The following is a 26982-nucleotide window of genomic DNA, read 5'->3' as shown; positions in this document are numbered from 1 at the left end:
AATGTTCTGTAAATGTTAGGTTCACTTGTTCTAATGTGCAGTTTAAATCCAATGTTTCTTTGTTAATTTTCTGTCTTTATGGTCTGTTTAATGCTGAGAGTGGAGTGTTGAAGTCCCCAATTATTATTAGATTGGAATATACTTCTTCCTTTAGATCTAATAATATTTGCTTTAAATGTCTGTATGCTTCAATGTTGGGTGTGCATGTTTAGAATTGCTATATCCTCTTGCTGAATGGAGTCCTTTATCATTATATAATTACCTTTATCTCTTTTTACAGATTTTTACTTAAAGTCTGTTTTATCTACTATAAGTATAGCTACTCTTGCTCACTTTTGGTTTCCATTTTCAGGGAATATCTTCCCATCCCTTTACTTTCAGTCTACATGTTTCTTTACAGACAAGATGAATTGCTTGTAGGCAGCCTATAGTTGGGTCATTTTAAAAAATCCATTCAACCAGTCTATATCTTTTAAGTGAAAATTTTGATCCATTTACATTCAAGGTTATTATTATGTAAAGGCTTATTTCTTTCATTTGATTAATTGATTTCTGGTTGTTTTATACATCCTTTGTTCCCTTCTTTCGCTTGTTTATCATTATGGTTTTCTGTAGTGGTAACATTTGAGCCCTTCTCTTCCCTCTTTGTGTGACTGTTTTACTAGTGGGTTTCATACTTCCATGTGTTTTCACGGTGGTAGATGTCATCCTTTCACTTCCAGATGCAGGACGCCCGGAAGTATTTCTTGTAAGGGAGGTCTAGTGGTGATAAATTTCCCTAGCTTTCACTTGTCTGGGACAGCCTTTATTTCTTCTTCATTTATGAAGGATAAGTTTGCTGGATATAGTATCCTTGACTGGAATTTGGTTTTTCTTTCAACACTTTGACTACATCATGCCTTTTCTCCTGGCCTGTAAGGTTTCTGCTGAAAAAATCACTGTTAATCTGATGGGGGTTTCCTTATAAGAAACCAGATGCTTTTTTTCTTGCTGTTTTTATAATTTTCTCTTTAACTTTTGACAATTTGACTATAATGTGCCATGGAGAAGAACTTTTTAAATTATATCTATTTGGGGATCTCTGAGTTTCCTGTATCTGAATGTCTAAATCTCTTGCTATTATTTTGTTAAATGGGTTTTGTATTCCTTTTATTTTCTCTTCACCTTTTGGAACACAAAAAATTTTAAATATTTAGCCACTTTATGGTGTCTCATACATCATGTAGGCTTTGCTCATTCTTTTTTGTTCTTTTGTCGTTATTTTTGTCTTACAGGATTATTTTAAAAGACCTGTCTTCAAGTTCTGAAATTCTTCTGCTTGATCTAGCATATTGTTGAAGCTTTCTAATGTATTTTGTACTTTATTGAATGAATTCTTCAGTTCCAGAGTTTGTTTTATTCTTTTTTATGGTATCTATTTCTTTGGTAAATGTCTCATTCATATCTTGAGGTTTTTTTTATTTCTTTTTTTGTTTTTCTTTATTCTCCTGTATCTCACTGAGCTCCTTTAATATTATTTTTAATTATTTTTCCAGAATTTTATTCATTTCCTTTTCATTGGAAATTGTTACTGCAGAACTACTGTGTTTCTTTGGAGATGTCATGTTTCCTTGCTTTTTCATACTTCTTGTGTCTTTATGTTGATGTCTGTGCATCTGATGTAACAATTACTTCTTCCAAATTTTAACATTTGCTTTCATAGGGGAGGACTTTTTTCCTGAAGATGTATCTATAGTACTGGTTGGGTGAGGCACTTTGGCTTTGATTCTGGGTGCATGCAGTAGTATAGTCTCCACATAATTTACTCGTCTGTGAGCAGTGTCAGTGGGTCTGTTATTTCCCTAGTGGAGGATGTCATTGTTAGTGGAGGCAGTGGTGACATTTTGTTGAAGACTGGAATGACAGGTGGACTGGTCCTCAGGGCCCCTTGGAGGCACTGGTGCCAGCATAAGCTGTCCTTGGGCCCCAGGACAGCTTATGCTGGTACCAATGTTAGTGGGTCTAGGCAGATCAATTATTTGGCTTCCAAATAACTTCCTCAGGTGCCAGCAGTAGCAGCAGTGGCCTAGGCTGGTGGGTGGATTCCCGGGTTCCTGGGCAGCAGGCATGGCGTGAGTAATGGAAGTAGCCATGATAGGACAAGCTTCTGGTTCCCAAGCAGTCTGCACTGGTGTTGGTAATGGCTGCGACAGGCTGGACAGGCCAGTCTGCAGGTCCACAAGTGGTATATGCTGGTGGGTACCAGCTGTGGTGGTAGCAGCAGCTTATGTGGCCCCCAGAAGGGGTACTCAGGTGCCAACAGTGGTGGACTGGGCTAGGGGATCTCTAGGGCCCCTGCACGGTATGCTGAAGCACTGGGAGGGTGCAAGTGAGCCAGGTGAACCTGTCCTCAGGCCTGTCTTCAGTCCCCACCCCATGGTGTGTACAGGCACTGGCTTCAGTAGGCAGAGGTCATTCTCAATTTTTGTAAACTCAATGAACAAGGTGTCCATGTGGAATATGTACTAGACTTATAAATAGCATCTAATGATTTAAAAGGAAATGTGCCAACATCTAGAAAGAATAGAGAAATGTACTCATTTTATCCTTCCTCTGAAGGAAATGGAGCAAAAGCTCTTTACATTTGCTTTTTAAATAGTCCCTCAAAAAGGCCTTGAAGCCCTGTGAAAAATTTCTAATTATTTTTCCTTTTAGCATTTTACCTGAACCTTAATAATCCAAGAAGGCAGTGAGTAAAGTATTTCAAGATATTTATGGTCTTTAAATAAAAACATCTTTTGTTCCTTGTGGGATAAAAATAGAAACATTTTCCTTCCATTTACAAAGACACTGCCAGATGAGTTTTATGGCCAGACTCTGCAGGGCATGAGTGGGCCATTTTTACCTCTCCCCTTCCCTTTCTTTTTCAATACAACTTTCTGAAATACAGCTGCTCCTAGCCTCATTCCTTTCTTTCCTCCTGCTTTTCTGAATTCCAGGATTCCTCCACACAATCAGTATATCCTTTCTCAAGCCCTTTTTTTCCTAATCTGAGTGTATCCAAATATTTAAAACCTTATTCATGAAAACAGCATCGTCTTTAATTCATTTGTGTAGTTGGACAGTTCTGGAATTAGAAATGAGGAATAAAATTTCGTGTCAAGTAACTGATGCCAATAGAATACAGAGTCGAAACTAGATCACTCAGCAATGCCCCAGAAACATCCAGTAGAGTCGTCCCTCTGTCCACAGGGAATTGGTCCCAGGAACCCCTGTGGATACCAAAATCCACAACAGCATAAGGATCTGATATAAAATGGCATATTATGTGCATATAACCTGCATAAATTATCCTATGTACTCTAAATTATCTCTAGATTGCTTATAATCCCTAATATGATGTAAATACTATGTAAATATCTGTGGTACTGTATTGTTTAGGGAATAATGACAAGAAAAAAAAGGTCAGTACATGTTCAATACAGACACAACCCTCCTGTTTTTTCCAAATATTTTCCATCCCCATTTGGTTGAATCCCGAATGCAGAATCCATGGAGACAGAGGGCTGACAGTATTTCACTCTGTGGCACTGGATGGGCCCAGTTGTTTGTTGTTTCTGCCTATTCTGCTCTAAGATAGTCAGCAGATGACTTACCAAGGCAGGAGCATCATCTAGTGGTGAATATTGGCAAGCACAGGCTATACCGCGACTCAAGTTCCTTCCCAGGGAATTGTTCAGGCAAAGTACAGGGACAGGGATTGCATCTAGTGTCATTTATGATCTTATTTTTAGACAGACTGAAAAACAAACTTTATTTAAAACAAATGGTTTTCACCACACATTTTGATACAAACAGAAAAAGCTGCAAACAGGTGGTAGCAGATAAGATGAGGTTTCCACAGGCTTCCTCCTGTCTCCCTACCTCTTTCTCCATACCTCCTTTTCTCCATGTCACTTCTTTACTGCAGCTGTGCATTATAATCACCTGAAGAGCTTAAAAATCTACGACTGCCCTTTGCCCATACAATATTTGGGACATACTTATACTAATGAATTATTCATCGTTTGTCTGAAATCCAAAATTAACTTGATGTCCTTTACTTTTACTTGCTAAATCTGGAAACCCTAGTAAGACCACTTCAAACTATATTAAATCAGAATGACTTAGGGTGGGGCTTAGGCATAAGAAATTGTGCAAATGTTCCCCAGGTGATACTATTGTTTGCTATAAGTTAGAACCATGGACAGTAGGGCTTTTATTCTCATTTGGAGCCATTTGCCTCATACTCACTGAGCCTTGGTTCCCCCACCAAACTGAGGGTTGGGCTGATATTTCTCGTGGCCCAATAACAAGATGTAGATGAACTGAGGAGGAAGAGAGTTTTTATTTCTGTAACCAGTTACAGGGAGAAGGCCTGGAAATTATCACCAGACCAACTAAAAATTACAGTTTTTTTCAGAGCTTCTATACCTTCTATATATCTACATGTAAGTATGCATTCAGTTAAAGACATACGTGATTAACTTCTTTTAATCTGTAACTAAGGTCTGAGTCCTGAAGACCCTCTTCTAGAGCCTCAGTAAGTTTACTTAATCTAAATCAGTCCAGGTGCTGGGATGATCACCCTTATCTTGTCTCCTGCTAATCACAGAGGTTTAGGGAGTTCCTTCAGACCCCCAATAAACTTCTCTGCGGAGGTCTGGGGAGTTTCTTCAGACCCCCAATAAAACTTGTTTAATCCTAAATGGGTCCTGTTAAGAATTCCTTCGTTATTTTGTCATGATTTAAGGCCCAGAAAAGGCTTACACAAAACTCTTGGTGGATTTTTGTTACATTCCAGCCTTTGTATAAGGGCACTGGCTTTTAATATTTAAGTTCACCATGCAGTCAGTACTGAAACAGTTGTTACGGAGGCCTGCCACAACTTCGCTATGTTTTTCTCCCTCCAACGTAAACCTTGCAAGCTCTTGTAAATTCACTTAGTCTCCCCTATCAACCTGACCTCATCTAAACTGGTATCACATTTTTCATTAATTTCACCCAAGGGAATAACTGGATAAGACAATGCAGGTGGTCATGCCTGAGACAGAAACCAGGGAGCTGGGGATCTCTTGTCCGCATTGACAGACTTGAAGATATTTTTAAACTATTCCTTGCCTTAATCACTCCCATCAATGAGAATAAGAATTCTCTCTTGATTTAGTTTACTATCCACTGAGCTAATTTGCCCATTTTTTTCTTCCAGGTGTACCTACTTGTAAAAAGCTGTTGGGAAGAAGATCCAGAAAAGAGACCAGATTTCAAAAAAATTGAGACTACACTTGCCAAGATATTTGGGTATTGCTGAAACGTTTACTTTTATTCACTAATTTCAGGGTTTTAAAAAAATTGTAGTTGACATTCAGTGGCACCTAAGAATGAGAATGTCTATTCCAGTGAAAAATTCCAGGTTGCAACCAACACCATTTCATAACATTAAAATGATATGGAGACTATTGGACCATTTTCCCAGGGAAATAATCACTTGAAAAGTTAAATACTCAAGGTCAAAACTTGTCTGATTAAAAAACAAACTTTAGCTGATTATAAATTTATCTGTTACAAATAGAGCTTCTGGGTCCTTCTGTGGGTAATTAGGATTTAGAAGTGTAGCATGAGTCCTGAGAATCTGTAAAGTTCCTAAACAATTCTTAACGTCGGCATGTTCTTAGGATCTTAAAGTCTTAAAATCTCCAGCTTTGGGCCTAGGTACTTAAGGCATGTCATGAATCAGAGCATAATTCAAGGTAGGGGAGAAAAGTACATAATTATCTGGTGAGATTAATTGCTAGATAACCCATGTTTTCAGTTAATACACTGCAGAATGAGAAAAATAACACTGAATTAAGAGTTAGGAAATCCAATTTCTAGACTAAAATCTGATAAGAGTTTGCTGTGGGGCACTGGACAAAACACTTACCTTCACTGGGTATCACTTTTCTTGTTAGAAAATTTGGATTGAACAAGATGATTTTTATGATTTTTTCCAGGTCTTTCTGTAGTTCTCATTAGGTCAAAAGATTCAGATACGTAATGAGAATAAAAGTCTAGAGCTGGAGGAGATGAGGTGGAGTGAAGTTAATGAACATGTGGTCATTAATTAGTAGAACTAAGCTGTCAGTTGTGGGAATGGAGCAGGAAATAATAATTAATTCTAGCCCCCTTTTTTTTCTCCTTCGCTGTCCTGTCCAGATGAGACTTTATGTGTGCCTGATAAAATGTATGCTCTTGAAGACACTGGGTCCTTGATACTCAGCCTTAAATGTGTGTGGTGGTTCTCAAACTTGGTTGCAGCTTAGAATCATCTGAGGAACTTTAAAAATACTGATACTGGGGTTTTACCCTAGAGAGGCTGATGTAATTGGTCTAGGGTACACGCTGGTGTCAGAAATTTTAATAACTCCCAGGTGATTAAAATATGCAGTCAAAGGTGAGAAACTGTTTTAATTGAATCAATTCATCCTAGAGTAAGATTACCCAATTTCATCTCTTACACCTGCTCCCACATCCATTCTACCCAACTATACTCTGTCCTGGCAGTTGCAAGTAAAAATTCCCTGGGGAACTTGTTAAAAGATTCTGTTTCTTCATTCCAAGCCTAGCAATTTTCAGTCACATAGGTCTGGTGTAGCGCACAAAACTGTACCGGATTTTAAACAAACATCTCTCCCCATCCCAGAGGATGATGATGCAGGCCATCTTCTCCTGAGATCAGAAGTGATTGTTATTGTTGCAATAGTAAAATGACTGATTTATTCAGCACCTTCAATTGTGCCTTAGACATTATGAACGTTATCTCTGATCCTCACAATGCTAGGAGAACTCAATGTGTCTCCTCCCTGACCTCCGCACCAAGGTTTGTCATACCACCCACTGTCCCACAAAGCTGGCATCTCATCTAAGTCTCCTTGATCTGACAAAATAATCGAGAGTTAGGCTTCTGGTGTCAGGACCCTGGCTCTCTGTACTGAGGAGATAATATAAGGCTTGACTTGGCTTTTCTTAGTCCTTCTCCTACACTTTCATTTATCACTTCTAGACCAGCTTTCAAAAGATTTTCCTTTATTGCAAATTGTTTCTTTTATATTTTAGAAAATATAAATAAGCAAGCAAGAAAGTAAAACATCACTTGTTTCCCAATAGGTGACCACCAGTCTTCAAAAAATAAAATTGAGATTATAATTTTTGCTATTTTATAAACTGACTTTTTTACTTAATAATACAGAGGGAGTGTCTTTCTGTGTGTTCAACAATACTAATTTGTATATTATAATATGAATTAGAATGTTAATGTTCCATTGTCCTATCATATTTTAACTACATTTTTGTTATACATTTAGATTATTTTCAAATGTTTGCTCTTGTAAAGAATACTGTGACTTTTTTTTATTGTTAACTCTAAACACATTCATGATTGTTTCCTTAGGATAATTCTCAGAAATAGAGTTATAAGCTGATTGGTATATGCATTGTTAAAGCTTGTGACAGACTTTTACCAAATTGTTCTTCAGGAAGGTTTTGTACTGTATGTATTTCCTCCTTCTCCTACACTGATTACCATCATTTTAACATTTGTTTTCCCTTTTTTAATCTTATTTTTGTCCTGAGGTTAAGTTGGTTTTTTTGTTTGTTTGTTTGTTTGAGACAGAGTCTCACTCTGTCACCCAGGCTGGAGTGCTGTGGCATGATCTCGACTCACTGCAACCTCCACCTCCCAGCTTCAAGCAATTCTGCCTCAGTCTCTGGAGCAGCTGGCACGATCTTGACTCACTGCAACCTCCACCTCCCAGGTTTAAGCAATTCTTCTGCCTCAGCCTCTGGAGTAGTGCCACCATGCCCAGCTTATTTTTGTATTTGTAGTAGAGACAGGGTTTCACCATGTTGGTCAGGCTGCTTTCAAACTCCTGACCTCAAGTGATCCTCTCACTTCGGACTCCCAAAGTTCTGGGATTACAGGCGTGAGCCACGGTGCCTGGACGAGGTTGAGTTTTTTTGTTGTGCTTGTTGGCTTTTATTTTTCTTTGCTTAATTATCTGTTCCTCATATTTGTCCATTGTTTTATTGGATGTTCATATTTTCTTAATAATATATAAGGGCTCTTGGCCGGGCGCGGTGGCTCAAGCCTGTAATCCCAGCACTTTGGGAGGCCAAGACGGGCAGATCACGAGGTCAGGAGATCGAGACCATCCTGGCTAACACGGTGAAACCCCGTCTCTACTAAAAAATACAAAAAAACTAGCCGGGCGAGGTGGCGGGCGCCTGTAGTCCAAGCTACTCAGGAGGCTGAGGCAGGAGAATGGCGTGAACCCGGGGGGGCGGAGCTTGCAGTGAGCTGAGATCCGGCCACTGCACTCCAGCCTGGGCGACAGAGCAAGACTCCGTCTCAAAAAAAAAAAAAAAAAAAAAAAAAAAAATAAGGGCTCTTTATCTATTACTACCTACAGACTTTTTCATGACCAAAAAAATGAAAGCTATATGGATACCTTGATCCGACGTCTACAGCTATATTCTCGAAACCTGGAACATCTGGTAGAGGAAAGGACACAGCTGTACAAGGCAGAGAGGGACAGGGCTGACAGACTTAACTTTATGTTGCTTCCAAGGTAAGGCAAGTCTTGCTGATGTGGGGGCTGAAATATTCAGCATATCCTTCTAGCATTGCTTTTCGTTATGACTATATAGGATTTGTTTCCTTTTATATATTCTTCAGTAGATTATTGGTTTTAAAATGCATGTATTTTGCTAAGCCTTGTTTCAGTTTGTACTCCACTAAGTAATGTCCTGAAGGTCACCCATGAATGGCAGAGATGGGATTCTACCCAAGAGGCCCAAGCTGGAGTCCCTGATCTCCTTTAGCAACTCTGACCTCAAAATCTCAAACCTCTGAAAGTCAAATCACCTGTAAGAAAACTAGGAGGCGGATCACAGCTTGGGGGAAAGGAGTTGGAAGACACTTGGCAAGTGGTGTCTCATAACCTTGTGACAGAAGGGCAGAACCCATGAGCACTCAGAGTCCCTGGGAACAGTAGGGAACCCTTCCTATTCGCTTCAAGGATGATAATTTCTATCAGAGCTCCATAAATGTTAGGTACATAATGCATAATTCCTTGCCTGGTCTTTAATACTGAGTTGTGACAAAAACAATATCCTGGTTATCTGGCTGCCTTCCCAGGGTTTCACTGGTGGTGGTTTTAACCAGTAATGTCACTCAAGTGACTTGAATCAGCTGGCTCACCATTTCAGCTTTTTTCCTAGCCTTAGTTCAATATGCCACTTGGACCACTAGTTGGTAGATGTTTTTATTGGATTTCCAAAGATTATATCACACAAGCTTCTTCAGGAGCTATAATACATCGTGGTTTCAGCACAACTCACTTTGGTTATTCATGTAAAAATTATATTTGCAAGATAAAACTAAAACATGCATGAACAATAACTAGAAGAATCAAAAAGAAATATGTGTAGCAGAGGGCAAATAAACTGAAGACTTCATGTAGGAACCAAATATCACCTAAACATTTATTTGAACAGTACCCCTTGGGGTAAATATATTAAAATAGAAGTTTCTTCTTTTTTAATTATTTTTATTTTTATTTTTATTTTTTTTGAGGTGGAGTTTTGCTCTTGTTGCTCAGGCTGGAGTGCAATGGCATGACCTCAGCTCACTGCAACCTCTGCCTCCTGGGTTCAAATGATTCTCCTGCCTCAGCCTCCCAAGTAGCTGGGATTACAGGTGCCTGCCACCACACCCACCTAATCTTTGCATTTTTAGTAGACAGAGGGTTTCACCATGTTGGCCAGACTGGTCTCAAACTCCTGACTTCAGGTAATCCACACGCCTCTGCCTGTAAAAGTGCTGGGATTATAGGCGTGAGCCACCATGCCTGGCCGGAAGTTTTTTCTTATGGGAAGACTTTCTAAGAGATCTACTCTGTATAGTAATTTTATCTATGTCTGCAACAACCTGTTATCAAAGCTCATCATGTTAAGTCCCAGCCCTTCCTTCATTTATTTACAACATGAGTTTCTCTCTCTGGAAAACACACTATTTTCCAAGTGTAATAGTCTGTTCTCACCCTGCGATAAAGAGCTACCTGAGACTGGGTAATTTATGAAGAAAGCAGGTTTAATTGACTCACAGTTCCATAGGGTGTACAAGAAGCATGGCTGGGGAGGCCTCAGGAAATTTACAATCATGGTGGAAGAGTGAAAGGGAAGCAATTCTTCACATGGCAGCGAGAGAGAGTGAGCAAAGGGCGAGGTGCCACACACGTTCAAACAACTAGATCTCATGAGAACTCACTAACATAAGAACAGCAATGGGGAAATCTGCACACATGATCCCATCACCTCCCGCCGGGTCCTCCCTTAACATTGGGGATTGCAATTCAACATGAGATTTGGGTGGGGACATGGAGCCAAACCGTATCACCAAACTCATATGACTTTTCAGATATAAGCAGTACAATGAATTGCAAATATGGCAGAATATCCAATTTTGTCATTGCGTTTATGTAGCCTCCAAAATACTATGCACTTTATACAGGGCATGTCAAGAACAACCACTCCAGATGCGTCCCTAGGAATCCAAGCCACAGCAAAGGAATGTTTTGCAAAGGTTCCAAGTGTTGTCATTGCACCAATTAAAAAGCTTTCTCCAGATGCTCTGGAGGTTCTCCAGATGAGTGTTAGAAATCTTTGTGGTTGATTGGTTGTTTTCTTTCTGGGACAGCCCACCTCCTTTGCTGCAGTCAGCATACCTCCAAATCTTCCCCATCTCCCTGAATATCCAAGGCCTGGGTTATGCAGGGAGTATAGTGCAAAAAAAAGACTGGTGGGTGGGACCGAAGCGTTCCTGAGTTCTAATCCTGGCTCTGTCTCTAATGGGCTGTGGGACCTTATGGAAATCATACTTTTTTAGAACGCAGCTTTCTCATCTGTAAAAATAAAAGATTTCTTTTCAATGACTTCTGTGGAACCTCCCAGCTTCTGGTTTCTGATTCTAGTGGTTCCATACTCAGGGCCACTACAAAGTGATGCCAAGGACAGACAGGGAACATCCCACTTCATGTCAGCCTCCACTCCCTTTTCTCAATGAAGAGGTAACTTGGCACACCAAGTTTGGAGTCCCTTCTTCTGGTTCTCTTCCCTCAATCTTGAATCTGATATGTTGCTCCTCATTCAGCCAAGATATTCTAAAAGTTGCTTTAATTTGACTTCTACAATTTTAGCGTAATTTATTTACATGATTAATTTTGCTTTTAAAATGACCCATATCTGGTTCAAAATGTATCAAATAAACTCTGGTTCTTTAAATGCAGAGTAATTTTTCATAGTAATATTATTTCATAGTAGTATTTCATATTAATTTCATAATTATTTCACAGTAATATTAAGCAATGCCGTGTTACATATTCCACGAAAGTAAAACTATCAATTTTGTTGGGAAATTAAGATCTGATACCTGTGGTGATTTAAGTAAAACCACACTCTCCTCAGCCTCTGCATATAGAGCCATATCTGTAAGAAGTTGATTATCAATAGAGAAGCAAAAAGTGGGCAAGTGTGTATATATGAGAGTTTTGAGGCTATTAAAGTTCTCTGTTCATGTGTATTAGGGCTAATAATCAAACACTAACTTAATGTTGAACCTGCTTATATTCATCTGTGTTCACAACATTTATTATATGTGTATGTGTGTAATATGTTCATGTATATGATGTAAACAACCTCTCTTTGTTTCCTATTCACTCAATTCACTGGAAGTCTCAAATTCTAGAATTTCTAGTAGACAATCACTACTATCTGAAAGATTTATGTGAAACAAGAAAAAATTTGCTGAAGTTGAAGGCATTTTGTTTCCTTTGTTCATCTAGGCTAGTGGTAAAGTCTCTGAAGGAGAAAGGCTTTGTAGAGCCGGAACTATATGAGGAAGTTACAATCTACTTCAGTGACATTGTAGGTTTCACTACTATCTGCAAATACAGCACCCCCATGGAAGTGGTGGACATGCTTAATGACATCTATAAGAGTTTTGACCACATTGTTGATCATCATGATGTCTACAAGGTAACCACATCACCTAACAGGATGAAACCATTAATTGTACAACCCGAGGTCATCAGAGCCTAAATTGGTTGTTTCTGTTACTACTCTTGTCCTCTCTAGTTTCACATTTAGTGAATTGGTGGTTGAATCTGAGTTAAAGGTGAAGAGAAGTAGAAGAATTAGAGGAGTGAGAAGTCAAAATTACCATTTAAGAAGCAGCACAAAAGGTACAACAGGAAGTTCAGCAGGAATGAATTTAAAGTACTAAATTTAGACAAAATGGCATACTCTTAAATCACCTCCAAAAAAATGGGCAGTGTTTAGGCTGACTGCAAATGAAGCAGAGAAGACACTGGGGTTATAACAAATAGAAAATCGTACTACAAGAATGTGTACAATTACACATTACAAAATGTAATATTCTGTCAAATAGTACGTTGACATTTGCTAAAGGATTACTTTTCAGGTAACGAAGGGTGTTCCTCAAATTACATAAAACCATTCAGATTATTTATTTGAACATTTCTAGAACTGTCACCACATCTGGACAATTTATATACTTATGATTTTTAAATGGCTAAATTCCTTTATAGCTATTTTATCACCCATTAACTAGACTATAAAAACCCTGAAGAAATCAGCATAGAACTGATTGAACTGGCCCCAGAAAAAGTGTAAAGGGCTATGCTCACACTGTGTTTCCAAATCACTTTTTGTGTTTAATATGTGATTAAGTACTTCTGTTTAAAGTCTATGCTTTTCAAAGGGGCAGAGCCACTCATGAGAAACTGTTTCCACAGGTGGAAACCATTGGCGATGCCTACATGGTGGCTAGTGGTTTGCCTAAGAGAAATGGCAATCGACATGCAATAGACATTGCCAAGATGGCCTTGGAAATCCTCAGCTTCATGGGGACCTTTGAGCTGGAGCATCTTCCTGGCCTCCCAATATGGATTCGCATTGGCGTTCACTCTGGTATGGAGTTGAGCATCTTAGCAAATTGGGAACCATATGTACTGCTGGGCACCAACTAAATCAGAAAGGATCAAAGGTCTTCAAGTGTGATCGACTTCACATGTTTACTCTTAATTCTTTCTGCCAAATGTGGGGTCCCACTATGCATCCTGAGATACTTAGACCCAGTTCCTAGAGAGCTCTAAGAACAAGACCTTTGAGGGCACCACTGACTGCTGAAATGATAACACGTACAAAAACAAGAAGCTTTGGACTCCTATTTAAATCACCATACCTATGATTTCATTTGTCTCCTCCACATTCCCTTTCTCCCCACCCCCAATTTCAATATATTTTCCCACTAAAATATTATAGTATCTTAAGTGGATTAGATTATCTACAAGGGAAAATAAAAAATAGCTGGTGAAATTTCTATACTATTTATACCCCCTCCCCTCCCTGCCACTGCAGTAGTACAGAGTACATGAGTCGCTTTCAAAGACCATGAAAGTTACATAGCCTTGTTAAAAGAAAAGCTTTATGCATATTAAATTTAACACAGTTTGACTGAGCAAAGAACAATTTTCAAATCAGATGGCCCTTAGAACCAGAAGAGGTTCAGAGAGCTTCAATGGGCGAGGTGGGCAGGCAGTGTTTATAGATAGAAAACAGAAGTGAGGGACAGAAGCAACTTGATTGGTCACAGCTCTGTGTTTCCCTGATTTGGTCAAGGTCAGATCAGTTGACGGCCTGTGACTGGCTGAAGCTCAGCTACTGTGACTGGCTGAGATTCAGCTATCTGTAACATAAGTATAACCTAGTTAGGCTTTTAGTTTGTTTATGTGTCAAGCTAGGTTGCAGTTTGTCTTGTAGGGACCCCTGAGAGGCAGCCTCAGGCCAAACTTAGTTTAATTCAACAGCCTTGAACGTCAAGATTTGAGATGAGTTACAGGTGTTATAGAAAAACATAGTAACAGGAACTCAGAAGTCATCTGGATGAATCTTTGCAAAGCATTGCTTAAAACCCAGCTTTGCAGTTTCTGAGCTAATCTTTAACTTCTAAAATTGTTAACTCCTTGCACTCATTCATTCTATGCAAATGCTTGACTGAATAACCCTTATTTCCTACCTAATACGCCACTAGCCTGGGCTTTTGTTCTGCTTGTTAGAACCTCCTTGTGCCACAGGCTTCCCCATCCAGCTGCATTTGCCTGGTCCATGAAATGCTTAAGGAAGGTTATGCCTTTGTCTTGCCTTCTGTCTTCCATTGTCATGGCACCAATCCCAGAAATGCCACCTTAAAATAAAAATAAAACAAACTTGAGCCATTGAAGCTTCAAGTCTACAGTGCCCTCCAGCAGTGTGAAATTCAGGGTTGTGTGGTTTGGCATAGTAAGCAAGCAGTGGGGGCTCATCTTCATCCTTCCCGAGAGCCTTCTATTTAAAATCACCTTTGCGATCTGGATCTCTGGATGCCTTCCTATTTGCTGCAAATATTGTTTCCTTTGCGAGAGCAAAATACTTTATGATCACATGCACTGAATAATGATGCTTCATTGGATTCATCCATTTAAAGCAAAAGTCCCAGCTCACATTTCACATCCTCAGCCACTTCTCCATGACAGGAAGCATTCAGATTGTGACCATGTGGAGAGGCTTACCTGTCTTCACTCTACTCTGCAATTTCTATTGCCTCCACTTCCTGATTTCTGTCCTTCGTTTCAGGTCCCTGTGCTGCTGGAGTTGTGGGAATCAAGATGCCTCGTTATTGTCTATTTGGAGATACAGTCAACACAGCCTCTAGGATGGAATCCACTGGCCTCCGTAAGAAGGGAGATTGTTTTTCTCAGAGGACAAATATTCTGTCTTCCAGCAGAGGGCGACTGTGAGATAAAATACACAATAAGGAGATACAAAGTGCCAGTGAGATGTAGAATAATTCTTCACATTAGCTGAACACAAACCTGTGTCAATCCAGCTTTTGCTACATTTGCTTTTGTTGTTGTTTACTGATAATTATTTTATTCTTCCACTTTTGCTCAGTTTTAGACTGCTTCTATATTTCTGGCTCATATACAATGAATCCGGGGATATTCTACTTAGAATAGTCACGGCATTTACCATAGAATCATGAAAGTTAAAATAAAAATCAGTAGGCAAGGTAAGAACTATACACCCTGGTTCACATTCTTGTTTCCCTCTTATTTTGCTTTTTTGTTTTTGTTGTTTAGAGATAGGCTCTCATTCTGTCACCCAGGCTGGAGTGCAGTGACACGATCGCAGCTCACTGTAAACTTGAACTCCTGGCCTCCTCCTCCCAAGTAGCTGGGATTACAGGAACATACCAGCACATCCAGCTAATTTTTAATAGAGACTGGGTCTCACCATGTTGCCCAGGCTGGTCTCAAACTCCTGACCTCAAGCAATCCTTCCACCTTGGCCTCCCAAAACATATTCGATTTTTCTGGAAATCGATTTTTGTGTATTTGTTTGAGATGCGATCTCACTTTGTTGCCTAGGCTTTGGTGCCATGGCACAATCACAGCTCACTGCATCCTTGAACTCGTCGGCTCTAGTGATCCTCCCACCTCAGCCTCCTGAGTAGCTGGGACTACAGGCATGCCACCATGCACAGCTAAATTTTTAAGTTTTTCTGTAGAGGTGTGGTCTCCCTATGTTGTCTAGGCTGGTCACAGACTCCTGGGCTCAAGAAAGTCTCCTGCCTTGGTCCCCCAAAGTGTTGGAATTACAGGCAAGAGCCATCATGCCCAACCGAGAATTGATTTTAGTAAAGAAAAATCTAAGCATTTGTTATATACAAAGGAATGTATTGCATTTGCTTGGCAAGGTAGAGGCACAATGTGCTGCATGAAGTAGATGTTCAATAAATATTGATGACAGTGCTAGTAGTAGAAATATATAGAAGAGAGAAAAAAAGCATTGGTAGACATGGCTGGAGCTTACAAAACCGCAGGAGGCAGAATGGTATTTTGGTAGTGTACTGACAATCTGATACTAGTTTGTCCTGGCAAATCATGCTGTCAAGGAAAAGGATAAGGTCGGGGTCAGACACACTTGGGTTACGATTGAAATTATGTTAATCATTGTAAGTATAAGTTGGGGAGAAAGCTACCTGATCCTTCTAGCCCTCAGAAAGATAAAGATATAAATTGAAAATGGAGTACCAACCTTGCCAGGAGGGTTTCTGAAATCATTTGGGATGATGTCATGTTAAGCGTTTAGCAATCATGGTACATGGTAGGTATACAATTTGGGATTGTCATTATTCTTACTGCTGTTGTTGTTCGTGATATTGCTATTAGGCCCCTATATTGGGAAAGCTGGTACACATCAATGGACTTGTGAATGGGCGTGCCCTCACCCCTTCTTTTGTCAAAGGATAACAATGTTCCAGAAGAAGGAAATTTGAGAAAATCAAGACCCCACGACTCTCCCGAATCTTCACCTTGCCCACAAGTCTTTAGCTATTTATTGGAACTTTTCCACAGGCACCCAAAGCCAAACTCCAACACCCAAGCTTGGCACTACCAGTCAAATCTAAAACGAGGTCCCTCAGGCTACTACTCTGAGCTGGAATGAGAATCTATGGAGTAAAACCTTGGGATCCCCATCACTCAGGGCCCTGAAAACTGATGCCAGGCCTTCTTTCTTCCCATGTGAAATTATATTTCTTGTGTGAGGCCATTCTTGCATTGCTATAAAGAGAAACCTGAGACTGGGTTATTAAAAGAAAAGAGGTTTAATTGGCTTATGGTTCTGCAGGCTGTACAGTACGAATAGTGCCTGCATCTGCTTCTGAGGAGGCCTCAGGAAGCTTTCACTCTTGGCAGAAGGCAAAGCTGGAGCAGGCACTTCATATGGTGAAAGCAAGAGCAAGAGAGAGAGTGGCAGGGGGCGGGTGCCACACACTTTTAAATGACCAGATCTTGTGACAACTCACTATCGCAAAGACAGCACCAAGTCATGAGGGATCCACCCCTGTGACCCAGACACCCGGTGGGGGGGCAGAGCTCCAGCACTGGGGATTAAAATTCAACATGAGATCAGGGTGGGGACAAATATCCAAACTATACCATTTCTTATCTCTCTGATGTTATTTTTAAGTGTTCTTTCATTAAAATAGCCACAATTGTTTCCTCTTGATTTAGGATTCTTATCTCAGGTGTTGTTGATATCCTGAATCAATGGAAAACAAATAGGCCATGTAATGGCTGAGATTTTTATTTATCTATTTTGCATTTCCAGCTTTGAGAATTCATGTGAGTGGCTCCACCATAGCCATTCTGAAGAGAACTGAGTGCCAGTTCCTATATGAAGTGAGAGGAGAAACGTACTTAAAGGTAAGGAGTCCACAGAGACAATACATGGAAAAAGTTCTCAGACACGCTTGGGCCACCTCCTTTGAGCCTTGGCCAGGAAAGTTGAGGAGCATGCTAATCCTTTTCTGTACTCGTCACAATGAGCACCCTCCATCCTCTGCAAGAGAAATGCCCACCAAAAAATGTGAACTCAGAATTTTCCTTTACTCCAAAGAGCCCTTTTGACATTCTGAACTCTGCCACCATTTCCCCTGCCATATCCAGGTTTTCTCTCCAGTGCCTCCTCCAAACACAAGAGCTACATACTGTCTGGTCCAGGACTTATTTAATTTAAATCAAAACCCTTGTCCCCCCACTTACTTCCCTACTGTTACTACACAACGCTGCTATGATCTGAGGTCACCTCTCTTGCCAGTTGCTTTACTATTCCGAAGCTCTAGAATCATAAGGAGTGAATGACAAGGTGTGGCCCCATTCTTCTCCTCCTCCTCCTCATCTGGAACTTCGTTAAAATACAGATGTCTGGACACTCCACCAGGCCTGCTATGCAAGATTCTCTGGGGGTGTAGATCAGGAATCTATATTTCTAACAAGAGGATGTGTTTTTTAACAAGATGACCACACTAATACTTGAGAATCACTACTCTGGCATCTTCATGCAGTTCCTCACATGTAAAACAGCTGCCCTCCAAAGCCGCCAGATGTCTCCAGTTGCTTCTCAGGCTGCTTTTCCAAAGTGATTACAATCTTTTCACAACTGGCAAACCAACTATTAACTGTAAGTTACCTGCCTCCAGTAGCCATAATGCTTCTGGCCTTTATATTTTGATTGCACCTTGGAAAAGTCTCCTTTTATGTAAGTGTCCCAACATCACACTTGCTTTTTGAGTCCTCCATAAATACATTTTTTACAAAGAACATTTACCCCAAAATAGAACCGGTTTATGGATTACTATGGTCCAAACACAGCCAATGAACCACTCTCTTTTTAAATGAGTTTAATAATATATGACAATTATATATATATATATATCAATCACTCATTTTTAAATATTGATATATATTACAGATACATATTATTACACTTTTTTTTTTAAATAATGGTTCACTGGCTGTGTTTGGACAATATGTATTTTGTATCTCTTTTTCAAATACCAGCTTTAGCAAAAACAGAGTTTCCAGTATTCCAGTAAATTTCCATACATTCTGTAGCCTCCAGATGGACCCCACAAATGCTACTTAATGAGTTCTTAATTGTGATGTACATGTGTTTGTAATACAATAGGGAAACTGTAGCAAAAGTTTTGTGACAAAACTTTATCGCAAAAAAGGCTAGAAGGAAATATGGACAATGACAAGCAGTTGAATTTGTTGACATAGCAGAATTGCAGATGAATTTTCTTCTTTTTTAAGTTAGAGTTCTTGTGATGTTGCTAGAGTGATATTTTAAAATGTCTTTTGGGGAAAAAAAGAAAACTCTACTTTGAGAAAAGGATGTCTGCTGAATGAGAAACTTATTTTTAAAAAGGCACTTGGAAATAAAAATCTGTCTAGAGATAATGCAAATCGTAACAGGAATGTGTGATGTGCTTAAATATTGGCACTGATGAGAAATGCGGAAGTGAAACGTGTCACAGAAACAGATCACTATGGGAACAGTGGTCTACAACTGAACCGACCCATTGGCCTCCGTGGTACCTAACTCTTTTGTCTTACCAGGGAAGAGGAAATGAGACTACCTACTGGCTGACCGGGATGAAGGACCAGAAATTCAACCTGCCAACCCCTCCTACTGTGTAAGCTTCTGGGTGTGCCAGGGACAGGGAGGAAATCAGAGATCTTGGCTTTGTAAGTTACGCTACTTAAAGCCAACTTAAGTTGGCAAGTGCCTTACAAGTGGCATATATTGCATAAGAAGGGACTATACATGAGAAGGTTTAGAAACCTCCCTTCTTAGACTGCAAGAAGGGAATTATCCTGAAAGCCTGCATTTTCCTGAGACCTCAATGACAACAGAAAAGTATTTAGCCTTGGCTTCCCTGTCTGGAACATAGACCTCGCTTCCATGAATCACATGTGTCATCTCAATACAAAACTACCTTTTTTTTTTTTTTTTTTTTTTTTTTAAAGCTCTGGATCCTTTATCCCAAGAAGGAGCTTCCACGTGGAAAAGAGGAGGAATGAACAGACTATTTAGAACTTGAGGAGATTTTGTTATTTCATTTGTTTCATTTTGTTTACTGGCTCTGTATTCATGATATTTTTAACTATCAAAATTATGTTTTAAATGCCTTATCTCCATTAAAGTATACTTATAGTTTGTGCAGAAAATATACTATATATTAGACAAGAATGAGTTAAAAGTTTCCTGAGTCTGGGTAGGAGCTTCTACCTATTCTGCCCCCTTTCCTAGACTGTATCAGTCATCATTTTGTCCCTGCTGAAAAACTGACTATATTGCCCTGCAATAAAGCATGGCAAAGCTAGCATTGTGTTCCAGGCTTGCTCGGGAGAACAGAAGACACTTTAGAGTTCACCTCATGCGTGTCTGGTTCTCACAGGAGTGGAGCATACTGGGGGCAAAGAGGCTCTCTGCGTTCCACTCCTGTCTTCATCTTTCTGGTGAGTTGCCTCATGAAAACAGGACCTGCCCCAGCCCCAAGACTGTGGTTTTGGGTCTTAACATGAAGTCTGTGTTCTCCCTGAGATGAGATGAGGAAGACAAAGTTTCAGGGTTAACTGACAGGTTTCAGTTCTCCTAAAGGTGACTCAAGTTGTCATCCGGTTGCCTATCAATACATGTTACTGCAACCATATGGCCATTTCCTTGGCTTTTGCTGTGGTTGAGAAACTCTGTCTTGCAGAGGCCTAGATGGCAGACCCAGAGAGATGGCAAGCTTCTAGAAAAGCCAAAACAACCCAAATCTTCCCTGGGGCATGAGAAACCTAGCTCCTTACTTGGACTGTTCCAGGTCCATTCTAAACCCGTGGCCCCCTCCACCATTCTAAGCCTTCCCCAAACAAGACTCACACTGTTAAGTATGTGTGGGACCAATGAGTTTTCAGGGTTGTGGGGCAGGGGCCGAGCATCCTCCCTGCTTCTTTTCCCCTTCCTGCAGTGGCATATGTAAACCTAGATCCTCCCAACCATGCCTCCCAATTCCAGCAGCATATTGTTTCACTTTGAAATTGAAGTCTAATTTCCTAGCAGAGATAATAGTTTTTTAAGCTCATCAAAGACAGGGATCATTTTGTATTCTTTGGATTTCCTGCGTCTAGCACAGAATAGGCATTCAAAGAGTAACTGAGTAACTGAACTGATTATTCTGGAGCTAAGGAATATTCTGTATGAATTGCTGAGAAGTTCTATTTTCTCTTCCCACCCTGTTTGCAGGGAGAATCAACAGCGTTTGCAAGCAGAATTTTCAGACATGATTGCCAACTCTTTACAGAAAAGACAGGCAGCAGGGATAAGAAGTCAAAAACCCAGACGAGTAGCCAGCTATAAAAAAGGCACTCTGGAATACTTGCAACTGAATACCACAGACAAGGAGAGCACCTATTTTTAAACCTAAATGAGGTGTAAGGACTCACACAAATTAAAATACAGCTGCACTGAGGCAGCGACCTCAAGTGTCCTGAAAGCCTGCATTTTCCTGAGACCTCAATGAAGCAGAAATGTACTTAGGCTTGGCTGCCCTGTCTGGAACATGGACTTTCTTGCATGAATCAGATGTGCGTTCTCAGTGAAGTAGCTACCTTCCACTCTGCAGCCTCATTCCAGCAGTTGTTCCAGGGACCTTCCACCTGGAAAAGAAAAGAAATGAATAGACTACCTAGAACTTGAGAAGATTTTATTCTTATTTCATTTATTTTTTGTTTGTTTGTTTTTATAGTTTTTGTTTACTGGCTCTTTTTCCTTCTGTATTCATAAGATTTTTTAAATTGTCATAATTATATTTTAAATACCTTATCTTCATTAAAGTATATTTAACTCATAATTTTTGCAGAAAATATGCTATATATTAGGAAAGAATAAAAGCTAAAGGTTTCCCAAGACTGCATATGCGTTTCTACCTATTTTGCCCATTTTCCTGGAATACATCAGTCACATCATCTTGTGCTTACTGAAAAACTGACTACATTCACTCACATTGAATTATGGCAAAGCTAGCATTGTTACTCAAGGGTGAGAACGTTGAAGGTTAGTATCACCTGCTACACATGAGGGAATTTCTGACCTTCAAACAGAGGTGTTGCTTCAGCTTGTCCAATTAACAATGTGGATGGCAGTGATCTAAGTATGGGACCAAGGCAAAAGTCAAGTTCCTGTACCGTACTTTTCTAACTATAAAGTAATCCATGTCTCCAAGCTCCTGATCTTTCATCAGTAAATTATGAATCATAATACCCACTTCATTTTAGACTGTGCCACCCCCCAAGCTGGCTTAACACCACTCACAGATAATTTCCTTAGACCCACAGTTTATAAGGTAAAAGGAGAAAATTGGAGATGGAAGTTTGATCTCCCCACCAGTCTGAGAATCTTCACAAGAAGCTCACTCTGGTCCTGTCTCATGAACCACTGCGAGTACCAGGTGGGTTGAAACACCAGGGGTGAACTGGGCACGAAAAGCGGAGGTGCTGATTGCTAAAACTGACATGCAGACCTTGCAGCTGCTCTGCTCCAATCAGCAGAGATGCCACACTGAGAAAACTGGATGATGCAACAGTCTTACTAGAGGCAAAACCCACAGGAAAGCCTGAATCCCTGGTTAGATTTCCCACAAAGCCCAGTGCTAATGTGGAATCTTCTTCTTACTTGGAAACAATTAAAAGGTTTTTTCCTTTTAAACAACCTTTAAATTCTAGCACTCTCTGGCTTCCCCAGACCAGGAAGCAACAGCAGACCAGTGACTAAGTGACAATATTAAGCACTAAAGGTCTAACACCACCAAAGAATGACTGTAAAAGCTGGAAGAGGTGACCATCTCCTCAAATGTGTGGGCATCAATGTAAAGACACAAGGATTGTGAAAACTCAGAGAAATATGATACCATCAAAAGAAATCAACAAAGCTCCAGTAATAGACCCCAAATAATTGTAACATGTCTGACAGAATTCAGAAAAATCTTAAAGAGTTCAGGGAAGCACAAGAGAGTATAGATTAAAAAATTAAGTGAAATTTGAAAAACAAGAACAAAATGAGAAAACTGACAAAGGAAAAAAATGTAAAAACACATATAAAAATAGAAATCTTAGACATAAAGGATATAATATTTAAACTGAAAAAGCTCATTATAAAGCCTCAATAGCATGTTTAATCAGAGAAAATAATCAATAGGCTTGAAGACAGGACATATGAAATTACCCATCAGAAAAGAAGAATTAAAAAGGATGATAGGCTACCATCAAGCAAACTAACCTTCATATAATAAGAATTCCTGAAGAAGATGAGAAAGAAAAGGAACATATTTTTAAAATTATAGCTGAAAGATTTTCAAACTGAAGAAAGATGATAGCACTCAGGTACAGGAAGCTCAGAGGTCACCAGTCAAATTCAAAGAGGAATTCCCCAAATCATATCATAATAAAATTATCAAAAATCAAAGATAAAGAAGGAATATTGAAACCAGGAAGAGGAAAAAAAAGTACACTCAATAGAGCTCCAATATAGCCTGCAGTAGATCTCTTAGCAGAAACTCTGCAGACTAGGAGAGAGTGAGATATAGATACAAAGTGTTAAGAAAAAGAAACTGCCAGCTAAGAATACTGTACCCAACAAAGCTATCTTTCAAACATGAGGAACAGATAAAGACATTCCCAGACCGGGAAAAAAAAAAAAGACCCTGAGGGAATTAATCAACATGAGGTTTGTCATACAAGAAATGCTAATGGCAGTCCAGCAGTCTGAAAGAGAAGAATATTAACATGTAACAAGAAAACATCTGAAGGTATAAAACTCACTGGTAAAAGAATAGAAATTCAGAATAATACTGTTATTATGGTATATAAACTAATAATATCTTATTTATGAAGACTAAAACTTATTAAAGATAATAATAACTATAACAATTGGTTGAAAGGCAATATAAAGAGATGTAAACTAAAACATCAAAAAGTCAAAACATGGAGGGGGAATGATGTTAAAGTATAGTGTGTTTTGTTGCTTTGCTTTTCTTTGCAATCAAAGCTAAGTTCTTTTCAGTTTAAAATAACCTATTGTAACTATAAAATGTTTTATGTAAGCCTCATAGTAACCACAAAGAAAGAAATCTATAATAGAGCCACTGACAATAAATAGCACAGAATTAAAACATACTACTAGAGAAAATTACTTAACCACAGAGGAAGACAGTATGAGAGGAAGAAAATTTTAAAAATTACCAGAAAAATGCAAAAAAAAAAAAAAAAAACCACTTAAAAGAATGGCAACAGAAAACATGTTCCTATCAATAATAACCTTGAATGTAAATGGATTATATTCTCAAATTAAAAGACATAGAGTAGGACAGGTACGGTGGCTCAACGTCTGTAATCTCAGTACTTTGGGAGGCTGAGGCAGTTGGATCACTTGAGGCCAAGAGTTTGAGACCAGCCTGGCCAACATGGTGAAACTCCATCTCTACTAAAAATACAAAAATTAGCCAGCATGGTGGCACACACCTGTAATCCCAGCTATTCAGGTGGCTGAGGCACAAAAATCACTTGAACCCATAAGGTGGAGGTTGCAGTGAGCCGAGATCATGCCACTGCCCTCCAGCCTGGGCAACAGAGTGAGACCCTGTCTCAAAAAAAAAAAAAAAAAGAAAGAAAGAAAAAAGTAGCTGAATGAATTTTTTTAAAGAAAAACGGGACCTAACTACATGCTGTCTATAAGAAACTACACCTCTGAAGATATGTGCAGACTGAAATCAAAGGAATGGGAAAAGATATTCCATGCAAATGGAAACCAAAAAGATCAGGAGTAGCTGTATTTATATCATATAAAATAGACTCAGGTGAAGAATAGTATACAAACAATAAAGAAAGCTATTATATAAATATAAAGGTGTCAATACAACAGGGGATGTAGTAATTGTAATATATATGAACCCAATACTAAGGTAAAATGTAAAGCAAATATGAATAGACCTGAAGGGAGAGACTGTCTATAATATAAAAGTAGTAGGGGACTTTAGCACCCCACTTTTAGCAATAGACATATCATCCAGACAGAAAATTAATAAACATGGAGGTTAAACTGTACTTTAGACCAAATGAACCTAACAGACTTTTACAGAACATTCTACCTAACAACTACAAAATACACAGTTTTCTCAAAAGTGCATGGAGCATTTGTCCAGACAGATAATATGTGAGGGCGTAAAACAAGTCTTAATAAATTTAAAGTCAAAATTATATTAAGTATCTTTTCTGACCACAATAGAATAAAACTAGAAATGCATGACAGGAGAATTTGACACAGTGGGCATGGGCATGTGAGAAAAAAGAAGAAAGAAAAAAAAAAAAAAAAACAGGAGCAAGCTGGAAACTCTACAAATACACAGAAATGAAATGACATGCTCCTGAATTATTATTAGGAAAAAATTAAGAAGGAAATTGACATTTTTCTTAAGACAACTGAAAATGGAAATACAACATACAAAAATCTGCGGAACACAGCAAAAGCAGTTCTAAGAAGGAAGTTTATAGCAATAAATGCCCACATTGAAAAAGAAGAAAAACGTCAAGCAAGATGACTTTGATCTTAAGAACTAGAAAAACAAGAACAAACTTAACCCAAAATTAGTAGAAAAAAAGAAGTAATAGAATGGAATTAAATGAAATAGAGATTTTTAAAACAATACAAAAGATCAACAAAGCAAAAAAAATTTTTTTTAATATAAACAAAACCATATGCCTTTAGCTAGACTTACTAAGAGAAGACTCAAATACATAAAATCAAAGATGATAAAGGAAACACAACAACTGATACCACAGAAATACAAAGAATCATAACAGACTAGGAACAACTAAATAACAATAGATTAGAAAATCCAGAAGAAATGTATAAATTTCTGAACACATACAACCTTTCAAAATTGAATCATAAAGAAACAGAAAACCCAAACAGAACAATAACAAGTAACAAGATTGATGTAGTAATAAAAACTTTCCCATCAAAGAAAAGTCCAGGACCCAATGGCTTCACTGCTTAATTCTACCAACATTTAAAGAAAAACTAATACCAATTCTACTCAAACTATTTCAAAAAGTTAAGCAGAAGGGAATACTTCCAAACTCATTGTCCAAGGCCAACATTATTCTGATTCCAAAACCAGGCAAGGACTTCAAACCAATACCACTGATGAACATACATGCAAAAACCCTCAACAATATACTAGCAAATAAAATTCAACAGTATATTGAACAGATCATTCACCACGATCAAGTGGAATTCATCTCAGGGATGCAAGAATGGTTCAACATACACAAATTAATAAAGATGATACACCAAAGTAAAAAATCAAGGATAAATACCATAAAATCATTTTCATTGATGCTAAAAAAGCTTTTAATATAATTCAGCCTGCCTTCATGATAAAAATTCTCAACAAATTGGACATAGAGGAAACATACTTCAACACAATAAAGGCCATAATGACAAACCCACAGCTAACATCATAGTGAACAAAGAAAAGTTGAAAACTTTTTCTGTAAGATTTGAAGGAAGACAAGGATACCCACATTTACCTCATAATTTCAACACAGTATTGAAAGTTCTAGCCACAGCAGTTATGCAAGAGAAAGAAATAGATGGCATCCAAACTGGAAAGAAGGAAGTCAAATTTTCCCTGTTGGTAGACAACATAAGCACATACAGAAAACCTAAAAGACTCCTCCAAAAACTGCTAGAACTAATAAATTTAGAAAAGTTGCAGTATACAAAACCAACACAGAAAAATCAGTAACATTTTTGTATTTCAATAGCGAACTAACTAACTCTCTTGGAAGAAAATCAAGAGAGCAATTCTGCTTACAATAGGTCCAAGAAAAAAAAATACCGAGGAAAAAACTTAATAAAGGAGTTAAATGAGCTCTACAATAAAACCTATAAAACACTGATTAAAGAAATTGAAGAGGACACAAACAAATGGAAAAGATTCCATGTTCATGAATTCAAAGAATTAAAATTATGGAAATGTTTATATTACCCAAAACAATGTAAAGATTTAATGCAATTCTCACCAAAATACTATGGCATTCTTCACAGAAATAGAAAAAAAAAATCCATATGGAAATCCAAAATACCCCAGAAAGCCAAAGTAATTTTGAACAGAAAGAACAAAGCTGGAGGCATTTCACTGCCTGATTTCAAAATGTACTATAAAATTGCAGTAACCAAAACCACAGGGTACTGGTATAAAAACAGACACATAGACCAATAGAATAGAATGGAGAACACAGAAATAAATTCATGTCTTTACATTCAACTGATTTTCAACAAAAACATCATGAACATGCATTGGAGAAAAGACAATCTCTTCAATAAATGAGGGTAGGAAAACTATACATCCACATGCCAGAGAGTGAAACTAGACCCCATGTCTCACCATAAACAAAAATCAACTCTAAG

General features: G+C 38.7%; 1 protein-coding gene across 1 annotated transcript in view; it reads left to right on the top strand.

The window, feature by feature from the left end:
• Nucleotides 1-21364, top strand: part of GUCY2C (guanylate cyclase 2C) — an 82728-nt gene extending 61364 nt beyond the window's left edge. The window contains exons 20-27 of the mRNA XM_011954200.1: nt 5228-5319; nt 8466-8624; nt 11898-12090; nt 12870-13044; nt 14749-14847; nt 17290-17384; nt 19083-19159; nt 20758-21364. Of these exons, the coding sequence (XP_011809590.1) occupies nt 5228-5319; nt 8466-8624; nt 11898-12090; nt 12870-13044; nt 14749-14847; nt 17290-17384; nt 19083-19159; nt 20758-20932 (1065 nt within the window). The 3' untranslated portion in view covers nt 20933-21364. The remainder of the gene's footprint in view (nt 1-5227; nt 5320-8465; nt 8625-11897; nt 12091-12869; nt 13045-14748; nt 14848-17289; nt 17385-19082; nt 19160-20757) is intronic.
• Nucleotides 21365-26982: the final 5618 nt, after the last annotated feature.

Source organism: Colobus angolensis, unplaced genomic scaffold (assembly GCF_000951035.1).
Source record: "Colobus angolensis palliatus isolate OR3802 unplaced genomic scaffold, Cang.pa_1.0 Scaffold11, whole genome shotgun sequence".
Classification (NCBI taxonomy): Eukaryota; Metazoa; Chordata; class Mammalia; order Primates; family Cercopithecidae; genus Colobus; species Colobus angolensis.
Note: the sequence above shows the minus strand (reverse complement) of the source record. Positions and strands in the feature narration are given on the sequence as shown.